Raw genomic sequence first — 19,953 nt, forward strand, 5'->3', positions numbered from 1 at the left:
TTAAACAAAGCACTCACCATTGTTAGTAATATCACTGTACAAGCTTGAAAATTGAAATTTTCACTATACATTTCCCTTTTCAAAATGTTCTGATCTCCCTATTTTATTTTAATAGTAAACATGCCAACACAGCATCTATATTTATAATATTGCCCTGTTTGTGAATCATCAGCAAGGGAGTCAGTTCATAGGTCTGGCAATTAAGATTATTATCTGGCATTACTCTGCAGCAGAGAAACATTAAAACATAGCAGGTCATGCCTAAAGAGTGGCTTTTCTTTTCTTACATATCTTGATACAAAAACATTTAAAAGGAGGAAAAAATGTATAAAGTTCAATCCTGCAAGGTGAAAACAGCCTCCTAGAAGATTCCACTAACGGTTAGGAACTCTCCAGGCACAACTCCCAAATAATGGGCTCGCAGTTATTTATGTTCATGTTATACAGGGTGTAAATAACTGCAGGCCCAATCCTGAAGGAAGCTAAGTGCTTTGTTGGAAGCATTCTACATCTTCCACAAACAAAAGATGAGCTTCTAGAGAACTGGGCTCACAGTTTCTCAATTTGAGGGCATGTCCCCATTATACATGACTTATTAACTGACATTATTTGACAATATTCCTTTTTATACTAAATATACATAAATTTAGTATGACTATAAATTATACAGGATGCAATATACTGAAAAGATCACTAACCATCTTGTGGAGTGGCTTGTTTTAATGAACAGGTCTGTAATAGTTTCAAGAGTAGCTGTAGACTTTTATCAGTTTTCAGTGTTGGTATGTAAGCATTAGTGCCAAGTTTCAGCAAAACAGCCAGAAGAGGATGCAAGAAAGCCTTTAGTTCAACCCGTTCAATATTTCTTTTTTCACTGCAAAAAAAACAATTGTTAAAAACAAATATTATGTAAAATTCTCTTAAGTATCTAAGTCACTTGAAAAACTAGGACTTAGGCACCAAAGCTACTTACACACTTTTGAAAATTTTACAAGTTCTAAGGCAACTGACCACAGGATTATCCAAAGTCTATTACAGTCAACAGGAGTGTTTCCATTGACTTCAGTGGACCTCAGAATAGGCCCAAAAGAAAAAAATAGTGGAAAATATAAGATTCCTACTTGCCTGTATTTATTCTTCATCTCCTCCACATCTGCAGCCAGCACAATCATGGTAGCAACAAGCTTAGCTTCAAACCAGTCAGGCATGAAACAGTTTTCTCCTGATTAAAAATAATTTATAATTTTCCATATTTAAAAAACAATTTCAGTGTAATCTTTTTAACTGTTAAAGTAGGTTTCTAATTCAGCAACAGGCAGGGAACTATAAATGATTCATGAATTCAGTGTACAAAATAGCATAAATAATAACAACATATTTTGCATACCTGTTTATAAATTTAAATTAAACCAGTTTAATTTTCTTCCTCTACCTACTATACAAGATAGCGTCTACCAGCCTCTTAGTTAAAATACATTTTAAGCTACGGGGGGGGGGGCTTTTGTTTTTGTTTTTAAAAAAACCTAAGTGGCAGGGATTTTCAAGGAGCTTAAGGGAGTCAGCGGCATAAATCCCACTGAAATTCAACCTACTTAAACACCTTTGAAAATCCTACCCTGTGTGTCTACCAGCCAGAAGCTTCAGACAGAACATAACCCATCCTGTCAAAAGAGGAAAATGTACGAAGTTAAACTGAAAATTTTCTCCCAAATTAATCACTTATATGGACAAACACACTTACATCAATCTTAAGCCAATTATTTACTACCAGAAAAAATGTAGTATGGACTTCTAGCACTGGGAATTCAAAGAGAGAGACCTGCTTTGGTTTCCAGTATACAAATAGATATATATCTGACTGCATAATTTTCCCATCAATCTGCTTATAAAGTAAGTTGCAATTCAACTAAATTAACAGGAAACTCTCCCATAAGGCAGTTAACGTTTAACCCCAACCAAGGGCTTAAACACACGTTTCAGGAAGAACTGACGTGCAAAACCAATTTTTAGGGAAGAATAAAGCTTCAAAATTTCCAAATCAATTTGGTAACAAGTTTAGCCTAATTAATGATAAATGAAAGAAAGCATTTGCAACATCTCTGATCATGAAAATACAGGTTTTTGAAAACTGATTTTCTATTGATTTTACAACTTTTCTGATGATATTCACCAAAATCAAAATGTGATCCAATGTTTTGGTACCCAAAGGGATAACTATATACATGGCTGACTAATGACACGTTACACTTGGTATTATAATTTTTTTCAAGCAGTGTGCGCTTTGCTAAATTTGTAATATTTAAATACCACTAGGTAAATGCTACATAAAAATCAAAGCTCCATAAAGAGACTCATAGACTTTAAGGTCAGAAGGGACCATTTTGATCATCTAGTCTGACCCCCTGCACAACACAGGCCACAGAATCTCACCCACCCACTGCTAGAGTAACCCACCCACTGCTAGAATAGATAAGTTTGAAAGACAATTCTTAAAAAGAATTACGAATATTTGAAATGTAACTGAGGCAAAAGTAAAAGATTCTGTTCAGAATTTAGGTCTGTGTTTACATTATATGCATTCATTTATTACACTGCATGCTTCCTTTATTATAAGGATTTACAAATTCATCTGTTAAGGTGAAAACTAAGCTCAAAGAGATTAATCATTTGTGAGCAGTGTGTACAGAATGCTGTTTAGCTCCAAACTAAAAGTACAGCGCAACACATTTGTATCTCCAAAAACAAATTAGTTCCAGAGGATGTAATCTGTAAATTCTAATATTGAAAGCTGTGGATTTTGTAAACTGTTCAATCTGAACAGCTCCATATTTTTCCCTCTTTCCTAAATGAAGAAGGAAATTAAATTCACAAAACTACTAGAGCTAATGCAACACTGAAGTTACAAATCAAGTACTCAGTTGAACTAATTTCAAAATCTTCGATTTTTTTATTAATCTTTTCTTTGTTAAATGCAAAAAAATTCTTTTATTAAGCATTAACAATACTAAAGGCTAGATAGGATTGTGCAATGTAACAAGATTCACATCGTATAAAAATCTTTAAATTTCACAAATTTGAGTTTTAGGACATTAAACCTGCTATATCATTATCTCTGATTTTTACATTAGCAGCTATTAATCCATGAAGATTTAACTTACTTTTGGATGCAGGTGTCTTAAGGTAATCCTCCACTAGTGTACATACATATACACTTAAAGAAGATCTTTCTTGATGTTCAACATGGCAGTTTATGGTCTTTTTGAAGCATCTGTCATGAGTACACAACCAATTGCAAACCTAAATGAAATAAATGTTACTATTTAAACATTCGTGCCAATACAGGTTATATAGAGGAAAATAATTAAACAATACCATACACTTAAATTCTCTCAAAGCGTGTGTGTTTGTGTACATAATAATAAACTTTCATTTTTCTTACTTTTTCTACACATGTATTTGTCAAAAAAATCTTGTGCTTGTTTAAGATTGTGGTGCATGTAAAAGTAGAACAGATGCTGAGTCATTACTTAAGGTACTGCTTTGCCATCACATGCAGCTATATCCACTTGTTCAGCCAGAATTTTCTTAAGTCAAAAGATTACTTCTTCCATGTTTTTTTTATGGAAAAAAATTAATTCAGTGGCTGAACATGCTCCTGAAAGTTTGTGATATACATATATTTTGAGAATTAAAATTCAAAATGGAAAGCAAAAATTTAACTTTTCATGCAAATCTGTGTTATTTTAGGTATGAAATGCTTTTAATCTTGTAAATGCTGGGTTTCGCCCCACACACAAATATTAGGGGCAGTTCTCATACAATTTTTGGCACTCAAATACTGATAGTTTAAGATGCTCCCAGACACTCACTGTCTCAGAGAAAACTTTCAAAACTATGAAATACATATTCAGCAGACAATCATTCTGAAGAAAAGGCAGATTTAAATATAAGACAAAACAGTTTACTTCTCAGCAAATACAGTATCCAGCAACCTTGTAACTACTGGAAAACATCAAGTAGTGGGGGGAAAGAGTCAGTAAGGAAAATACCTAAAATAACAAAAAGAAAAAACATATAATACAGGAATAAATTGCCTGAAGGGCAGCTTCAGCTGAGGATTTTAAATTCATGTTAAATCATTAATAAAAGCAGAGGGAGATGACCAAATCATGACTCTGAAGATCTCATAAAAAGTCCTGCTTCATCCTCTCTCCTCTAAGTTACCACTGATCTAATGTAGCATGGATCCCTGAGGGGAAAATATTGTAGATACCCTTATAGGCTTCCCAAACAGTTGCCTTAACCCCCAAGAAAGTTGCAAGGAAGGAAGCACACTGACATTATTGATGCCTGGAAGTCTTTTATGGAAGAAGCATTTAGGCACCAAAAGTCTGCATGAGAGAACAATTCTGATTTTCAGTAGGACATCAGCTAATCTTGTAACATTTGTGTTTAGCCATGTTCCCTCTCTGGAGGATGCTGTGGCAAAACAGGGCATACAAGCAGGGTACAAGCTTAGCTCCTGATCTTTAAAGTGCAGCAGAAGATCTGACCTCAGGAGAGAACTTGTCTTGTGCAGAATTCAGGTGCTCTGCAGGAGAACAGAAAAAAACAACCTTTCCCTTCTTCCTTACCTTTACAAACAATGGAAGTGCATATTAAAATCTTCTAATACCCTGCTGGATAGCAGGTTAAGGATTAAAATTAATCCCCCTCCTTGTGTTTCACATTACAAAGTCCAGATACAAAGCACAAATCAATTAGCACTCAGTACCAGAAGCTTCAGATGGACCAATGCAAGAGGGACTAAAAATTAGTTCACATGCATAAGGTATTAGGGTATGTCTACACTAGCCCCCTAGTTCGAACTAGGGAGGCTAATGAGGGCGACCGAAATTGCAAATGAAGCGCAAGATTTAAATAGCCCGCACTTCATTAGTATGTTCCCGGGCGATAGTCATTTTGGAAACTGACTAGCCAGGAATAACTGCCCGCGTCTACACGCGGCAGTGAAACGGGAGTTCGAAGTAAATCCCTTACTTTTCCCTTACTCGAATTTGCTGTTAAACCTCATTCCACGTGGAGTAACAGCTAATTCGAGTTAGGGGTTTACTTCGAACTCCCGTTTCACTGCCACGTGTAGATGCGGGCAGTTATTCCAGGCTAGTCAGTTTCCAAAATGGCGACCGCCCGGGAACATGCTAATGAAGCGCAGGATATTTAAATCCCATGCTTCATTTGCAATTTCGGTCGCCCTCACTAGCCTCCCTAGTTCGAACTAGGGGGCTAATGTAGACATACCCTTAAGAGAATTAAAACATGAGCTATAACTAATACCTATAAATCAGTGCAGTCTATCACAGAACATTTTGTTTAATACAAAACCAGCAGCAGTGTCAATTCTCACCTCCATCCATAGTACAGTCCCTCTGCTTAAAGACTCCTCTGGTCTCAAGGACATGAGAAAACTTGAAATCTCTAGAAGTGACACTGTCTCCTAAAAACATTATTTAATGTTCATTAGTCCCGCAACACACACACATACACACACACACAGATACTCCTTAATATTTTTATGTGAAATTGAAAAAAGAGTTTGCTTTCATCTGACAAATGTTTCAATAATCAGAAATTAATCTTTTCCTTCATGCCCCTAATTTATTACCACAGGGATGTGAACAATCCACAAATACTAATTTTTTGCCTTTTTTCTGTTCCTAACATGTTCTGACATACTCATATAGGACTTTTCTACACCATGGAGAAGATCAGTTGATTTGAACTGAGAGGGCTCCCACATGGGCGCTGGTAGTCTTGCTCCCCATGAGGCGTAAGGGAAGTCAATGGGAACATGTGTTCTCGATGACCTCCCACTGTATGGGCAGCACAAAAACCTCATTTAAGATACTTCGACTCCGGCTACATCATTAATGTAGCTGGAGTTGAGTATCTTAAGTTGACTTTCCCCTTTTCTATAGGCTAGGTCACAGAGATGTAGACTGAAGGAGAATAAATGGCTTGAAGTGAGGTATTCACTTATGGTTTGTTTTTTTGGTTTTTTAAAAGAGAAGCCGGATGTGTAAATGGACAATCTTAGTTATATTCATTTTAAATATTTAGAAGTCCCTGACTAATTCCTCTGTGTCTGCCTTTTCACAGGAAATCTTGCTTGGGTCAGCCACAGCAAAATCTGGGACAACAAAGAGATGACATAAGCAGCTACTTTGAAGGACCAAAGACAAGAGTAGAGACTACAAAAGAGAACCTATGGTGTAGGTATCAAGCAGAATGAAGCAAAAATACTGTGAACATCTCCTTTCATTCAAAGTCACATAAACACCTCCATTCTCACTGATCACATGACATCCTTACAGCAATTTCAGCAATTGCTTACTTTAAAATACATTAGGAAAGAGTAACTTCAACATATAACAAAGTTCTCCAAATACAACCAGTTGGGAATTGCTACTTATTGGAAAATTGCTGATCACCTGGCAGCTATGGTGATAGGTTAATAAAAAACAAAAACAATGCATAAGTGCATTCATTTCTATTAATATTATTAATAGTAGTTTTCACAATGTGCTATGCATTGTCCTTGCAGGAAGACATTCCCTACCCCAAAGAGTTTGTAATGTTGGAAAGCAAAACACACGTGAATGGTGGGAAAGAGGAATACAATCAAAGTATATAGTTAAATCATATAGGTTTTGTATAAAATATATAATCAGGGTGGGGTTTTTTAATTAAAACATAAATTGAACTCATCTACCCACCAGCCTATCCACTGTTAGTTGGCCAATGTCTTGTAGTTGTCACAAAAGGAGTGAGTCCTGAGGGCTTTATAGATCAGTTCAAGGAGAAAATACACATTGATGGTACAAGAGAAAAAGGCAAGAAACATTTATTAGGGGGTAAATAACAAGCAGTCAAGTCTAATATCACTTGATAAAAGAGAAAGCAGGACAACATTATGAGGGACAAAAGCAGGTAAGGGACAGGAGCAGAGCCTTGAAGGTAAGGGGAAGGAGCTTCTACTTACGTTTGGATTTCTTTTTAAGTTTAACATTAACTCTGGATTTCCTGGGTTTCTATAGCTTATATTTGAAACAATCACAATACACCAGTAGTACATATACACTGAAGTTACTGATATGTATTCAGCATTAACCGCAGTTCAATATAGCTTTTATTCAAAAATTTTAATGAATTTCAAAAAACAAGATAGAAGCACGTGTCTTTGTTTGAGGTCAAGTTTGAACTTTAAGAATTTTTTCTGGTACATCCGAAGCACCAAAATCATTTGAAAATTTTGAACCACACTTCATGGCTTAAAAGTACCCTAACTCTTGTGACATTATAGGGGGGGAAATAGAGGAAGGATTTCCTTCTGGTTCAACACTGATCATGAGAAAATTCAAAGACCCATTGAGAATTAGACGACTGATATTAAAGATTTTAAAATGAAAGTGATATTTTAACCTGACTTTATAGTCACCATGCTTACATTATAAATATAATTTTTATATCTCCCATGTAATTTTGAAAGTCTCTTTAATGTTACATTTAAATTGTTAAATAAGTGCTTGTATGGCACCTAGCACAACAGGATTCTAGGTCCATGATTAGGGATTTTAAGCATTTCAGTAGTACAAATATTATCACTAATAAAGTACTGCAAATGAAATACTGAACAAAAAGGATCAAGTTGTTTCATATGAAAAACAAAGTTAGAAGAATTTAGTACAATTGCATACAAATCTACACAACTCAAAACACAAACATTTTAAAATGAACATTGCCAAAATTACAAATTCTGTAAAATCAGCTACTCCAAGTTCTATTTGGCAGCACTTATTGCACTACCATCTCTAAAAAAAATATTACACTAGGAAAAAAAAAAAAAGAACTTACCACATCTGTCAAATGCATAGCAGTTTGAAGAAGAAAACACTGAGCAGCTCCCCGCAACAGAATCTGATGTGTGATCATTGTACACTGCAGAACATCTCTGTAAATGGATAAACATATACCATACATTATAAAAAGATTAAGAAGCAGCTCTTAAAATACATATTTATTTACAAACTATATTTTAACTTTAATAATCAATATATTAAGACTGCAGGAGCAATTAGAATGTGCGCTGCACTTCCTAAACATACAAGAAGATATAAATCCTTTGAAACACCACAGAGAGCCCAGCGTCGGGCTCTTTGCAGCATTTCAAAGCGGCAGTGCTACATGGAGCCCAGAATCAGTGGGGGAGTCTCCAGCTAATCCGGGCTCCACACAGTGCTGCTGCTTTAAAATGCCACGTGCAGCCTGGGGACAACCCAGCAGGCCCTGGGCTGTGCGTCGTGTTTCAAAGCAGCAGTGCCACGTGGAGCCTGGGGTCTGGCCCCAGGCTTCAAGCAGCGTTACTGCTTTCAAGTACCCCCTCCTTTTCTGCCTCCTTGCTGCCTCTAATACAGGCAGCAAGCAGGGAGTGGGACGCGATTAGTTGACTATCTGTCGACTGGTCCTTCACATCCCTAGATGGAAGAGAAAGCTTTGGAACAGTCAAGAACTGAAGACAGTACTGCAGAACCAGGGGCCACATCAGATCTGACTGCATGAATGAGGGAGTAATGTTTAAAAAACATACGTACTGAAGCCCATGTAGCCTTGAATATTTTTAGATACTGGGATATTTTTTTGATAAGGCTACAGATGGTGCCTACAATATGGCTGAATGTGCTATCACCCTTTTGAGGGAATGAACTCTCACAGCATCATAACAAGTGATAGTACATTCAAACACCTATTTCAACAGTCTCCAAATAGAGATTAAGGATCACATGGTGGAGGAAAAGAGACAAGACGACTTCATGAATTGCTATGTTCAGGGTATGTAAACAGGAGAACTATGTGGCTCTGGGAAAAACACTGGTAGATGAATGGATTAAGGTGGAATTTCGTTATAACCTTAGGTGAGAATTTAGAGTGTGGCTATAAAGAGACCTTGTCCTCAAAAGAACATCTAGGGAGAGGGGACAGGATTTGCCATCAAGGCTCCAATCTCTCTGATCCTATGAGACAACGTGATAACTACTAAAAAAGCTATCTTCATGGATAAATGAAACAGAAAACAAGTTACCATTGAGTTCAATGGTAAATCTCATAAGCAGTGTTCCCTCTAAGCTGCAGGGCAGCACAGCTTCACAGGTGATTAATCAGCTGTGCCCAGTCAGAGGCTCAGGGCTCCCTGAGCAAGGAGCTGACTGGGCAGGGCTAATCACCTGTGAAGCTGTGCTGCCATGCAGCTTAGAGGAAACACTGCTCATAAGGTAACTGAGTATCAGCTTGAAGTCCCATAGTTTCTCTAATCTGTGTGTAGTCATTCCACAGACTCTTGATAAACATAGGTGATACCAGATGAGCAAATGTGGCAACACCTTCAACCAGAGAATGAAAGGTTGATAATGCAGCCAAATGGAACTTAAACTAACTTATAATCCCGATTTCCATATATCCAAAAGATAATTGAGGACGACTGAAAGTGGCACCAAATCAGGCAGGAATAAGTGATACCAGCACCAAAAGAAAAAGGTCTTCCATTTCTGCAGGTAGGTAGTGCATGTTTATTTCTAACACCTGTTCTACTTCCATAGAGCAGGAGGATTCTAAACATGTGAACTATAGAGGAGCCACGCCCTGAAGTGGAGAACCACAAAAGTTTTGTGCTTCATCCCAGCTATGACAGCTGATGAGGAATGATTGAGAGCGTGAATGACAACTGGACAAGCAGGTGAAGAAACTAAGGGTGCCACGCATCTCCCACCCAGGCTGGCACTACATGGATAATTCTGGCTGTCCTGTCTGATCTTGTTTGTCCTTAGCATGAGCATAAAATGCATAAAAAGAAACCTTTCATCTGCCACCAAGGAGTGGTGGCCCAGACCCTCTCTTCAGCAGAAAAGAGAACATTCCTGTTCCGAGGTGGTAAAGACATTCATTTCTGGCAGTCCCCATCTTTAAAACATGCTCCAGTGAACTTGGGTATCTAGGTCCCATATGTAATCCTGTGAGACGTGTATGCTAAGGAAACTGGCTGTGGTGGTCTGAATACCTGAGAGGTAAATGGATCTGCTGAGCTATACACCAGTTCCAAAATTTCTTGGGTTCAGCACACAGGGAGGGGGACCTTTCTACAGAATATGCAGAATAAGTAATCTGTCTTGACCTATATTGATTTGCCCTGATGAAGCGTAGGGAATGAAAGCAAGAGTTCCTGACAGCCCTGTGCTTCAACAGATTGATGTGGAGACTGATTTCTTGAGGTGTCCATTTGCCCTGAGTCATGAGGGTACAAAGGTGGGTTCCCCATCCCAACAATGATAAACATGTTGTAAAAGTCACTGACAGAGCTGTGCTACAGGAAGGAATGCCTGCACAAATACTGAATTGATCCTCCCATCCAAGGAGTTCCTCACTTGTAGAACTGTCACCTGTCTGCCCATGGTGTCTCTGACTGGTGTATAAGTGATTTTGAGTCAATCCTGGAAGTAATAGAGACACAGCTGTGCATAAACATTCAAGCTGTGATGTCTCCCAGACGCTGAAGACCATTCCTTATAGGAGCTGTGTAGGTGCATATGGAGTCAAGTGCCCCCACCCAGATTTCTGCTTGCCTTGCTGTGGGAGGCTTCTGTCCTCCTGCGGCACTTACCCCAGCACACTCGACTCCTATACCCAGCAGTCGGTACTAGGCACGAAGCAGAATGTGTAGGACCAGCCAGTTGTCAAGCTGGACACTTCAGTCACTACTCTGTGCAGCGCAGTGGCTGCCTGATAAAGAATCTGGCTGGGGAGGTGATGCAATGGACCACCACCCACTCAGACTTGGCTGCCAGGAACAGGGGCTGAGTGAGCTGGAAACTAGTGGTCTGGGCTATGGGTAAGAGCTTGCTCAATGAAGATGACTCTGCCTGAGTCAAAGCTTCTGAGGAACACAAAAATTTGTACCAGAAAGTATGTCATGTAGTCATACCTATGTTGGTTCCAGAAAATTAAAGAGACGAGGTAGATGAGCAACTTAGACCAACTTCTGCTGGTGAGAGTGACAACCTTTTGATCTTAAACAGAGCTTTTCTTCAGGTCTGGGAAACTAAGGCCAGTTCTACACCAGCATTTATGTGAGCAAAACTTTTATTGCTATGGGGTGTGAAATAAAAACACAAGCAATCTTACAACTATATCATACATATTTCAATGGACCATTCAAGGTGAAATGCTCCGTTAACATCCCTTCAGTCACCAGGTGGGAAGGAAGGAGAAAGGGGGAAAACAGCAACTGGGAGGGGTTGTTAAGAAGGTTACAGATTGTTGTAATAAGGCATAAATCCAGTGTTTCTCTTCAGTCCATGATTTTTAGCGTCTAGTAAGGCTAATCAATTTAAGCTCCCAGGCTCATCTTCTGAAAGTGTTGTGCAAGGTTCCTTTGAGGATAAGGACTACTGATAGTCAGATATAGTGTAATCACCTTGTGAAAAGTGAAAGCTTTTCTATTGAGCCATAGTAAAAGAGAGTAGGAAAGGATGAAGAAAGAGAAGTTTCCTTACACATTTAAACTTTCAATATTTCTACTACAGTTGATTATTTAAATTTTCCCCAAAAGTCAGACTCTACAGTGCATTCCCCAAAATAGTTTTATTAGTCTCCCAGAACCTGCACATAATTAAGGGACATAATACAACTGAAGTGTTACCTTAGAACATGAAGTCCTTCTGTACCCAATGCTTTACATGATGGAATACAAGCCAGTGCCATAGACAGAAACAAAATGGGAACCGCACACCAATGCCTACTTGTCATCTTCTGAATAAACTTTAACAGGAAACTACCTTTAAATAAGAGCAATCAGAAAAAAATATTTTGTAGGTCAGATCAAATACTATACTATTGAAACTCTACTTATAAAAAAATAAGCTAGCTGATAAAGCAACATTTTCTATGCAAACGTTCGTTTTGTATACCAGGAATCCATTTCTCGTTCTTTGGAAATCATTAAATGATGGAGGTACATGGAGAGGGAAATAGTCTTGGTGCTTTTATGATGAAGATTCAGACTCAGTTCTACATGGCTTAAGCAAGAAATCCAAAATCTAGCCCTTAAATAGCATGGATTGTCTAAATAGTAAAACTGAAACCACTAATAATAATTTGAATTTAAATTATGAATTTATAATGATTGTCAGTTGTATATTTTAACTGATTGTACAGGGCTATGAACCCCTTTAGAGAAAAGACACTAGTTTTTCAGGAAAACTATGAACTGTACAAGCATAAATGTATTATTCTTTATTGTAAATAAATATATTTCCATCTACAATTACTGAAATACAACTTCCTAGAAAAGCTTATTGACCATCCATTACTTCTGTTTTAATTATGCTAGTCAGCTACAGAAAATTCAATATGTTTTTAAATGAAAGAATAAAAACTAGGGGTAAAATAGAGCTTTAAACTACTGAAAAGATAAATTGCTTTATAAAAATATTACATTTTAGCTCTGCTTCTACCTTTTCTCTTTTTCCTCCTGTGCCTTCTTTCCTCCCTCTTATCTCCTATCTCCTTTTTTCTCTCAACAGGTCAGCAAGGCTGCCATATATTTGTTTCAAACTGAATTGGGAAAGACTTAACATGTGCACGCAAACAAGAAAAACTAAAAACTACCGTAAAGACAGGAGACCCAATTGACTGTAGGAAGGGCCTCGGAGCAAGAAAAATGGCTCAATCCTAGATTCTGGTTTTGAAATCTGATCTGTGCAGACCTAAGTGTGAGACGGATGCATCCTTTAGGTCAGCACAGTGAGTCTGAGGTACGTCCTGTGCATTACATGGACGGCTTTATTATTGACATGTGCATCCAGTAAGTTGAGAGCCATGAATCAGTCAGTCTTGGAGATAGAATGATAGAAGTAAGCATTACCTAAAATGATGTATGTATTTGTTAAGGCTTCTCATGTCTAGGTTAGGACAAAGATCTCTTTCTTCTTTGGAATGAGATAGTGCTAGAAGTAGAAGCCTCTTCCTCTGAACTCTACTGGTCCCTCCTCTGTAGCCCTAGACAAACTAATGAGGCCACTTCTGTTTGTAGCAGGAAGCCACAAACAATGACCTCACACTCATCTGACTGATGACAAGGCAGACTATGTCTGAGAGAATAAAGTAAGGCTGTTTCTGAAGATGTCATGAAATCTGTTGATAGACTTAAGTCCTGTTGCTGATGAAGGGGAAGAATGATGTTCCTGTTGTATCTTGAATGCTTCTTAGATTGATATTCTGTCTGAGGTAGTAGCCACTGCGTGCGGTGATAAAACCAGTGTGTGTGGTCATGGATGGGGCTGAGAACAATAAGTCTTGAGGTATGAAGCAGAGGTAGAAATTACCATAATGCACAGGGTAACTTTTGATTTTTTTTTTTTTTTTTTTTTTTTTAGTAAAGAGCACTATCTGCTCACTAGGGATGTTACAATGTGTGTATTCAAGTAAACATGTAATCGCTGAAAATATCTAGCAGTTACATGGTTACACAAGGGAGGAGGGGGGACGCCAGGCAGCTTCCCAAGAACCAACTTCCCATGCATACCAGCTCTTGTCAGCCCACCCCTTCCCTGTGCTGCTGCCTCTGATACAGAAGCAGCAGCATGGGGGGTGGGGACAGAAGCTCATGCATGTAGATCATGTATATGATTAGACTTTCACATCCCTACTGCTCACTGAACAACTCTGAAACATCCAACAGCAAGTCCTTGCGACTTACACCTCTCTTGAGATAACCAATGCCTGAAGACGTCAAATAGTTACCAGCCTTGGCCATGGTGTCTGAGTCATCTATCACATCCCTGGCCACTAGCTGGCCCTCCTTTATAATGTCCTTAAGGTCCTCTCTCCTGCCATGAGAACATGTGTCTTGCTGGCACAGATAGTAAAAGAGAACTGAAGAGAGGTTGTGACTGTTCTTCTTTGATGCCCTCACATGGGAACATGAGGAAGCACAGGCACACGAATAGCTCCAACAGACAGACGCACTCAAAATTTGAGGTCTCCTGCACTGGTGCAAGCACACCTGCAGTGGGATTCATACTGAAACATACTTAAAGACCACAACATTTTAGTATGAAAACATTTTTAAGACTGCAGACAGACTAAGGAAAGCTCTTGCGATTCAGATTATGACAGGTGCAGTACGTTAGTGTAGAGACATTTACACTAGATACTGGAAATGGATCCATGACCCTTATTTCCCTCGTCTTGCAAAAGAAAAAATTAATGAAAACATACTTTTTTCTTCTTCGGGAAGGAGTGTGAGATAAGTAGACAAAAACTTCTGTAACTTCATTCCTAAAGGAGGACAGGCTCCTATCAACTGGCCTGGAGACCTATTTGGTTAAAAATATAAAATTAATATCTTGAATATTAACTTAACTTTATAAGAAAGGATCTCAAAGTTCCTTATAAAACAAGCTAATAAAAAACACTGCTTAATTGTCTAACTCATTAGAATACAAACGGCCAAAGTATCTCAATGTGAAAAAAATAATACAAGTACTTTTGATACTTTTAAAGGATATCAAAAATGTACATACAGAAACAGGAGTACAGCAATTGCCATACTAAATCAGAAGTGTGATCCATCTAAATCCAGTCTCCTATCTCTGACATCAGATGCTTCCAAGGAAGATGCAAGAAACCGAGCAGTACCAAATGTGGAATCAAGTACTCTCAATTAAGATTTCATCTTAATTCCTAATAGTTCAGGTTTATGCCCTGAAATATGAGATCTTATATCCTTTCCAAAATGTATCAGCATTAATTATTGTGACAGGGTAAGTTAAAAGGCTTGATGGAAGCCTAGCTGGAATAGCTCCAACCCGTGGCATGGTGGGCTCGGCTTGGTCTGACTAAGCTGGAGCAGTCCCTGCTGCAGGAGGGAAGCTGCTCCAATCCAGCTGGGCCCACTGCACCGCAGTTAACCACCTAACCAAGATTTTACATCCCTACTTGAGACTTCCCATTATTACACATTTGCAAGGATGAAAACCAACCATTTATTCCTATGCTTTGTTCGTTTCTCGGCCAGTTTTTGATCCATGACAATTTTTGGCCTCTCACACGACAGAGTAAGTTTTTTTTAAATGAAGTGGGTCTCCTTGCTTCACTGATATGTTCAAAGTGATATCAACTGATCTCTTCCATGAAATGTAACAGCCCATTGCTCAATAATTACTGAACTAAATATCCAATGGTTTACCTGCCATAGAGAGAACTTTCTGAAAGTGCATCCATTAATGGTCCAATAATAAACTGAAGAGAGAGAAAATAAAATTTACATTAAAATCAATAATGAAAATTTTTCACACACACACACACGAGATGTATTTTACTTGTGCAGCAGAGGACTAAACAGTGAGCTTTGTACTATCATATTTTTTTCAGAACACTAATACAGCTGTGGTCTGCCCATTTGGTAAAGAAGTTGGCCTACTGAGGAGAGGATGTAAACTGATTCAAGGAACAAAAAAGGCACATCAGTTGCACATGGAAGTTGAAAGCAGGATGAGAGGGAGTCTTCAATGATCACTAGTAAAAATGTTAAGTAAAAAACAGTCAACTTTAAAATAAAGTTGGCCAAAACTGTTCCCCACTGCTGTTCATATATAACCTTCAAAATACCATAATTGAAAAATATTTTTTTTAACTTTGTACCTTTCACAGCATCTGGTGTATAGCCAGTTCCTCTATTACAGTAATTCTCAAAGTTTTTGGTCCATGGCCCACCCTGCTCAACACAGACCTAACTGTGGACCACCAGCCAATCACGATAATGATGAAATGGGTGCAGGAGGGGTTGGGAGTGCAGGATCTGGCTAGGAGAGAGGGTGCAGAAGTGAGCTGGAGGGTGAGGGTTCTGAATGTGAAGTAGGGTACAGGAGTGGGAGGGAGGATCTGGGAGGGAAGAGGAGTGCAAGAGTGGGCTGGGGGTGGGAATCTGGCCAAGAGGTTGGGTGCAGGAGTGGGGTGAGAGTGGAGGCTGAGAGAAGGAGAGTGCGGGGGTGGGATGAGGATGGGGGTCTCAGTGGAAGAGGCTGCAGAATTTGGGCAGAAGGGAGATGGGGGACACTCACCTACCTCTGTGCCTCCCGCTGCCCCCATTGACTGTGAATCCAGCCAATGGAAGCAGCAAGGAAAGCCTCTAAGGCTATGTCTAGACTGCAAGCCTCTTTCGAAAGAGGCTTTTTCGAAAGTATCTTTCGAAAAAGCCTCTTTCGAAAAAGCGCGTCTAGACTACAATACGCGGATTGGAAAATCAATCCGCTTTTTCGAAAAAGAGCGTCCTGACTGCTGGACGCTCTTTCGAAATTAAAAGCCACACGGAACCGCTTCTGCCAGGGCATGGGGGCAGCATTTCCTTCCGGGTGCTGCTGCCTGCCCTTTGCAGAGACACATGGTTAAAGGGACGCCCCTGAACACCCGTTGCTCTGCTTCTGCAGCTGCCTTTGCTGTCCCTCTAGGAGGTAAGCAAGGCATTGCAGTGCTGGTTTGGAGTGCTCAGCTTCCTGGGACACCCCAGCAGGTTTTTTGTTTGGAGGTTTTTCTGTTTTAGACCCGTTTTTTCGGCATGGAGCCAGAGCTGCCCCTGGGCAGGCGATGGCCCCACACCATCATATTGCAAGTGTTGCTGCATCTGCATGACACAGTCATGAGGCTACTTCCCCATCTGGACCCAGACCAGAGGTACGAAGGGATCGTCCGTCATGCAGCCCCACTGCCCTTGCCTCCAAACTTCTTTGTGGACAGGCGTGTTTGGAGGCTTGACATCTGCTCTGACTGGTGTGACCGGCTCGTTATGCAGCTCTTGGATGACCAAGAGTGGCTACGCTACTTCCGGATGCGAAAGACCACTTTCCAGGAGCTGTGTACCTGGCTCGCCCCGCTCTGCAACGGCAAGACACCCACTTGCGGCCTGCTATCCCCGTGGAAAAGAGCTGGCAACCCCCGACAGCTACTGCTCTGTGGAACACCAATTTGGAGTGGGCAGGTCTACTGTTGGATACATCCTGATGGAGGTAAGTCATTGTCTGGGGACAGTCACAGTTTGGGGTGGGAGGAAGGGAGACTGTCAGGAAGGGCAAAGTGGAATGTGAGTGGGAGGGAGCTCCTCCACTCACCCTGAATTGTTGGGAGGGTGGGGGGAGTTCTGAGGAGGGGATTCCTGGGGTGTTTGAGAGGGAAGGTGGGTGGTGGGTTCTCCTCCTAAGAGATAAGGCATCCCTTCTAACATTTTGTTGTCTGTCTCTTTCTGCAGGTGGTGAGGGCCATCAATTCGGAGCTGCTGAACAGGCTCGTCTGTCTACCAGATCTGGACAGCGTCATGGCCGGCTTTGCTGCCCTTGGCTTCCCGAATTGTGGAGGAGCGCTCGAAGGGACACACATTCCAATCCGTGCACCGCCCCATCGAGCAGCCCAATTCATTAACAGAAAGGGCTACTTTTCTATGGTCCTCCAGGCCCTGGTCGACCATCGTGGCCAGTTTTCTGACATTTGTGTTGGGTGGTCAGGGCGGGCATATGATGCCCGCATCTTCAGGAACTCGTATCTCTACCGGAGGCTTCAGGCAGGAACATTTTTCCCGCATCACGACTTTGCGGTTGGGGATGTGCACATGCCGGTGTGCATAGTGGCTGATGCCGCCTACCCCCTGATGCCGTGGCTGATGAAGCCCTACACCGGCCACCTGGATGCAAGGAGCAGTTTAATGCTCACCTTAACCGGACTCGCAACCAGGTGGAATGTGCGTTCGGACATTTAAAAGGCAGATTCCGGTGCTTGCTCACACGGCTAGACATGGGGGAGAGCAACATCCCTGAGGTGGTGGCCGCGTGTTGCGTTCTCTATAACCTGGTGGAGAGGAAAGGGGAGGCCTTCCTACCAGGGTGGGGGTACAGGTGCTGATGGTCAGGAGAGGCACTTTGCCCAGCCCCGGACAGCTGCTATCCGCCAGGCTCACCGGTCTGCTGTTTGCATACGGGAGGCCCTACGGGAGCAATTCTCAATTGGAGGCCACTGACTCTACTGAGGGGCTTCTGCCTGGGGACTGGGCCCTGGCCCAATAGAAGCTTCCCTCCACAACCCATCTCCTGACTCTGTTTGGAGAAATAATAAACACCAGGGTTTGTCTCAAAATAAGAAGTTCTGTTTTATTTTTTTAAATATCACTCACTGGAAAATAGTATAACTGTTGCAAACATAAAAAAGCTTTTGTTCATTTTTGATGTAGAAAATATACTTTCATGCCAAACTATGTACAATAAACATTTTGTTTAACACATTCCTTGTCATTTAACTGGGGTGATGGGGGTGCTTGAAACCTGGAGTGGGGAAGGGGATCAGGTTGCACGGTGCTTGCCTGATCTCAGTCTCCTGCTTGGGCCTCGTGTTCAGGGTCCACCATGACCACGAGATCGGGTGGTGCGCCTGTCGGTTGGCTGGATAACAGCGGGTAGGTGCTCTTGGGACGGGGAGGCCTGGGGGAGAGAGGGGATGGGGAACTGGGGGGGCTGGGGGAGAGGGAGGTCCAAGGGGGGAAAAGGGATGCTGCTGTGGAAGGGGGGTTTGGTGGGGCGGGGTCATGGGGTGCTGGAGGAGCAGGACCAGGCACAGGAGCAGGCAAGCCACAGACCTCCCTGAGAGTGGCACTCAGGGACGTGCGCTGCTGGACCAGCTCCTCCATCAGCCGGTCATGCCACCGATCCTCTGCCTCCGCCCTCTCTTGCAGGATGGTGTTGAGCTCCTGCACGGCCTCCACATGCTGCCTCAGGATGTCCGCTTACACACGCCTGTGTCTGCGGCTCCCATGTCCCTGAGATGGAGGTGGGGCTGGGGTGCTGCGGCCCTCTTGCACGGCTGGTCCGGCTATGGAGGAAAAGAGGAAGACACAATCAGTCATAAAAAACTGGACTATGTAGCACTTAAAATACTAACAGGATGGTTTATTAGGGGATGAGCTTTCGTGGGCCAGACCCACTTCCTCAGATCAGAGTAACATGGCTACATTTCTATCACAATCAGTCATGTGTGCAACAGCTGTCCAAAAGGGCATGCCCTCGCCTTGAGACAGGGGAATCAGACATTCTGAAGGTAACACCGTGTGTGACCTGGGCATCAGCCTGAGCATTACAGGTTTCCCTTGTGCATCACCCACTGTGCACCCACCTACCTCCCCCCGCCCCCCGGGTGTTACACAACCTCACTGCACTCACCTGCTGCTTCAATTCCGGCGTCAGATGACACCTGGGAGGCCTCTGGGGTCTGTGTGACTGGCTCCAGGGTGAGGGTCGCCGTCTCCTCACTGTCCTCCTCTGGCACCATGTCCCCGTCTCCAGACTGCTCTGGGTCCTGCTCTGGCGCATCCACCACAGGGTCCGCCAAGCTTGACTGCACGAGACGCCGTGGTGTGCGTGCTTCACCACCACCCAGGATCTGGTCCAGCTCAGTATAATAGGGGCAGGAGTGGGGGGCTGCCCCAGAACGGGAGCTATCCTCCCTGGCCTTCACATACCCTTGGCGCAGCTCCTTAACTTTGGAGCGCACCTGGTCCTGGGTGCAGGGGTAGTGTCCTTTCTGGGCCAGGGCCTCTGCCATGCGGCCATAAATGTCCGCATTTCGCCGCCTGCTTTTTAGGGCTTGTAAGGCCTCCTCCTCTCCCCAGAGCTCGAGAAGGGTCTTGAGCTCTGGCCCAGACCATGACGGTGCCCGGTGTTTGGAGCCCCTGGTTGGGTCCCCAGAAGGCTCTCTAGAAGGGCCAGGAAGGTCTTGGGGCTGGGACATGCTGCACTTAACCAGCCGTGTGCTCTGGCTGCTTTGCTGCCACAAGTGGCTGTGAGGGTGCCTGTCCCTTTAACAAAT

At 41.9% G+C, this 19,953-nt stretch overlaps 1 protein-coding gene across 1 annotated transcript in view; it reads right to left on the minus strand.

The window, feature by feature from the left end:
• TARBP1 (tRNA guanosine 2 -O-methyltransferase TARBP1) overlaps nucleotides 1–19,953 on the minus strand; it is a 101,190-nt gene that overhangs the window by 65,979 nt on the left and 15,258 nt on the right. Inside the window, exons 5-12 of the mRNA XM_075924760.2 lie at nucleotides 15,299–15,351; nucleotides 14,329–14,426; nucleotides 11,750–11,885; nucleotides 7,915–8,011; nucleotides 5,408–5,497; nucleotides 3,159–3,297; nucleotides 1,126–1,222; nucleotides 699–874 (exon numbers count right to left, since the gene is read on the minus strand). Of these exons, the coding sequence (XP_075780875.1) occupies nucleotides 699–874; nucleotides 1,126–1,222; nucleotides 3,159–3,297; nucleotides 5,408–5,497; nucleotides 7,915–8,011; nucleotides 11,750–11,885; nucleotides 14,329–14,426; nucleotides 15,299–15,351 (886 nt within the window). The remainder of the gene's footprint in view (nucleotides 1–698; nucleotides 875–1,125; nucleotides 1,223–3,158; nucleotides 3,298–5,407; nucleotides 5,498–7,914; nucleotides 8,012–11,749; nucleotides 11,886–14,328; nucleotides 14,427–15,298; nucleotides 15,352–19,953) is intronic.

This window comes from Pelodiscus sinensis, chromosome 3 (assembly GCF_052426305.1).
Source record: "Pelodiscus sinensis isolate ZL-2025 chromosome 3, ASM5242630v1, whole genome shotgun sequence".
In the NCBI taxonomy this organism is placed as follows: Eukaryota; Metazoa; Chordata; order Testudines; family Trionychidae; genus Pelodiscus; species Pelodiscus sinensis.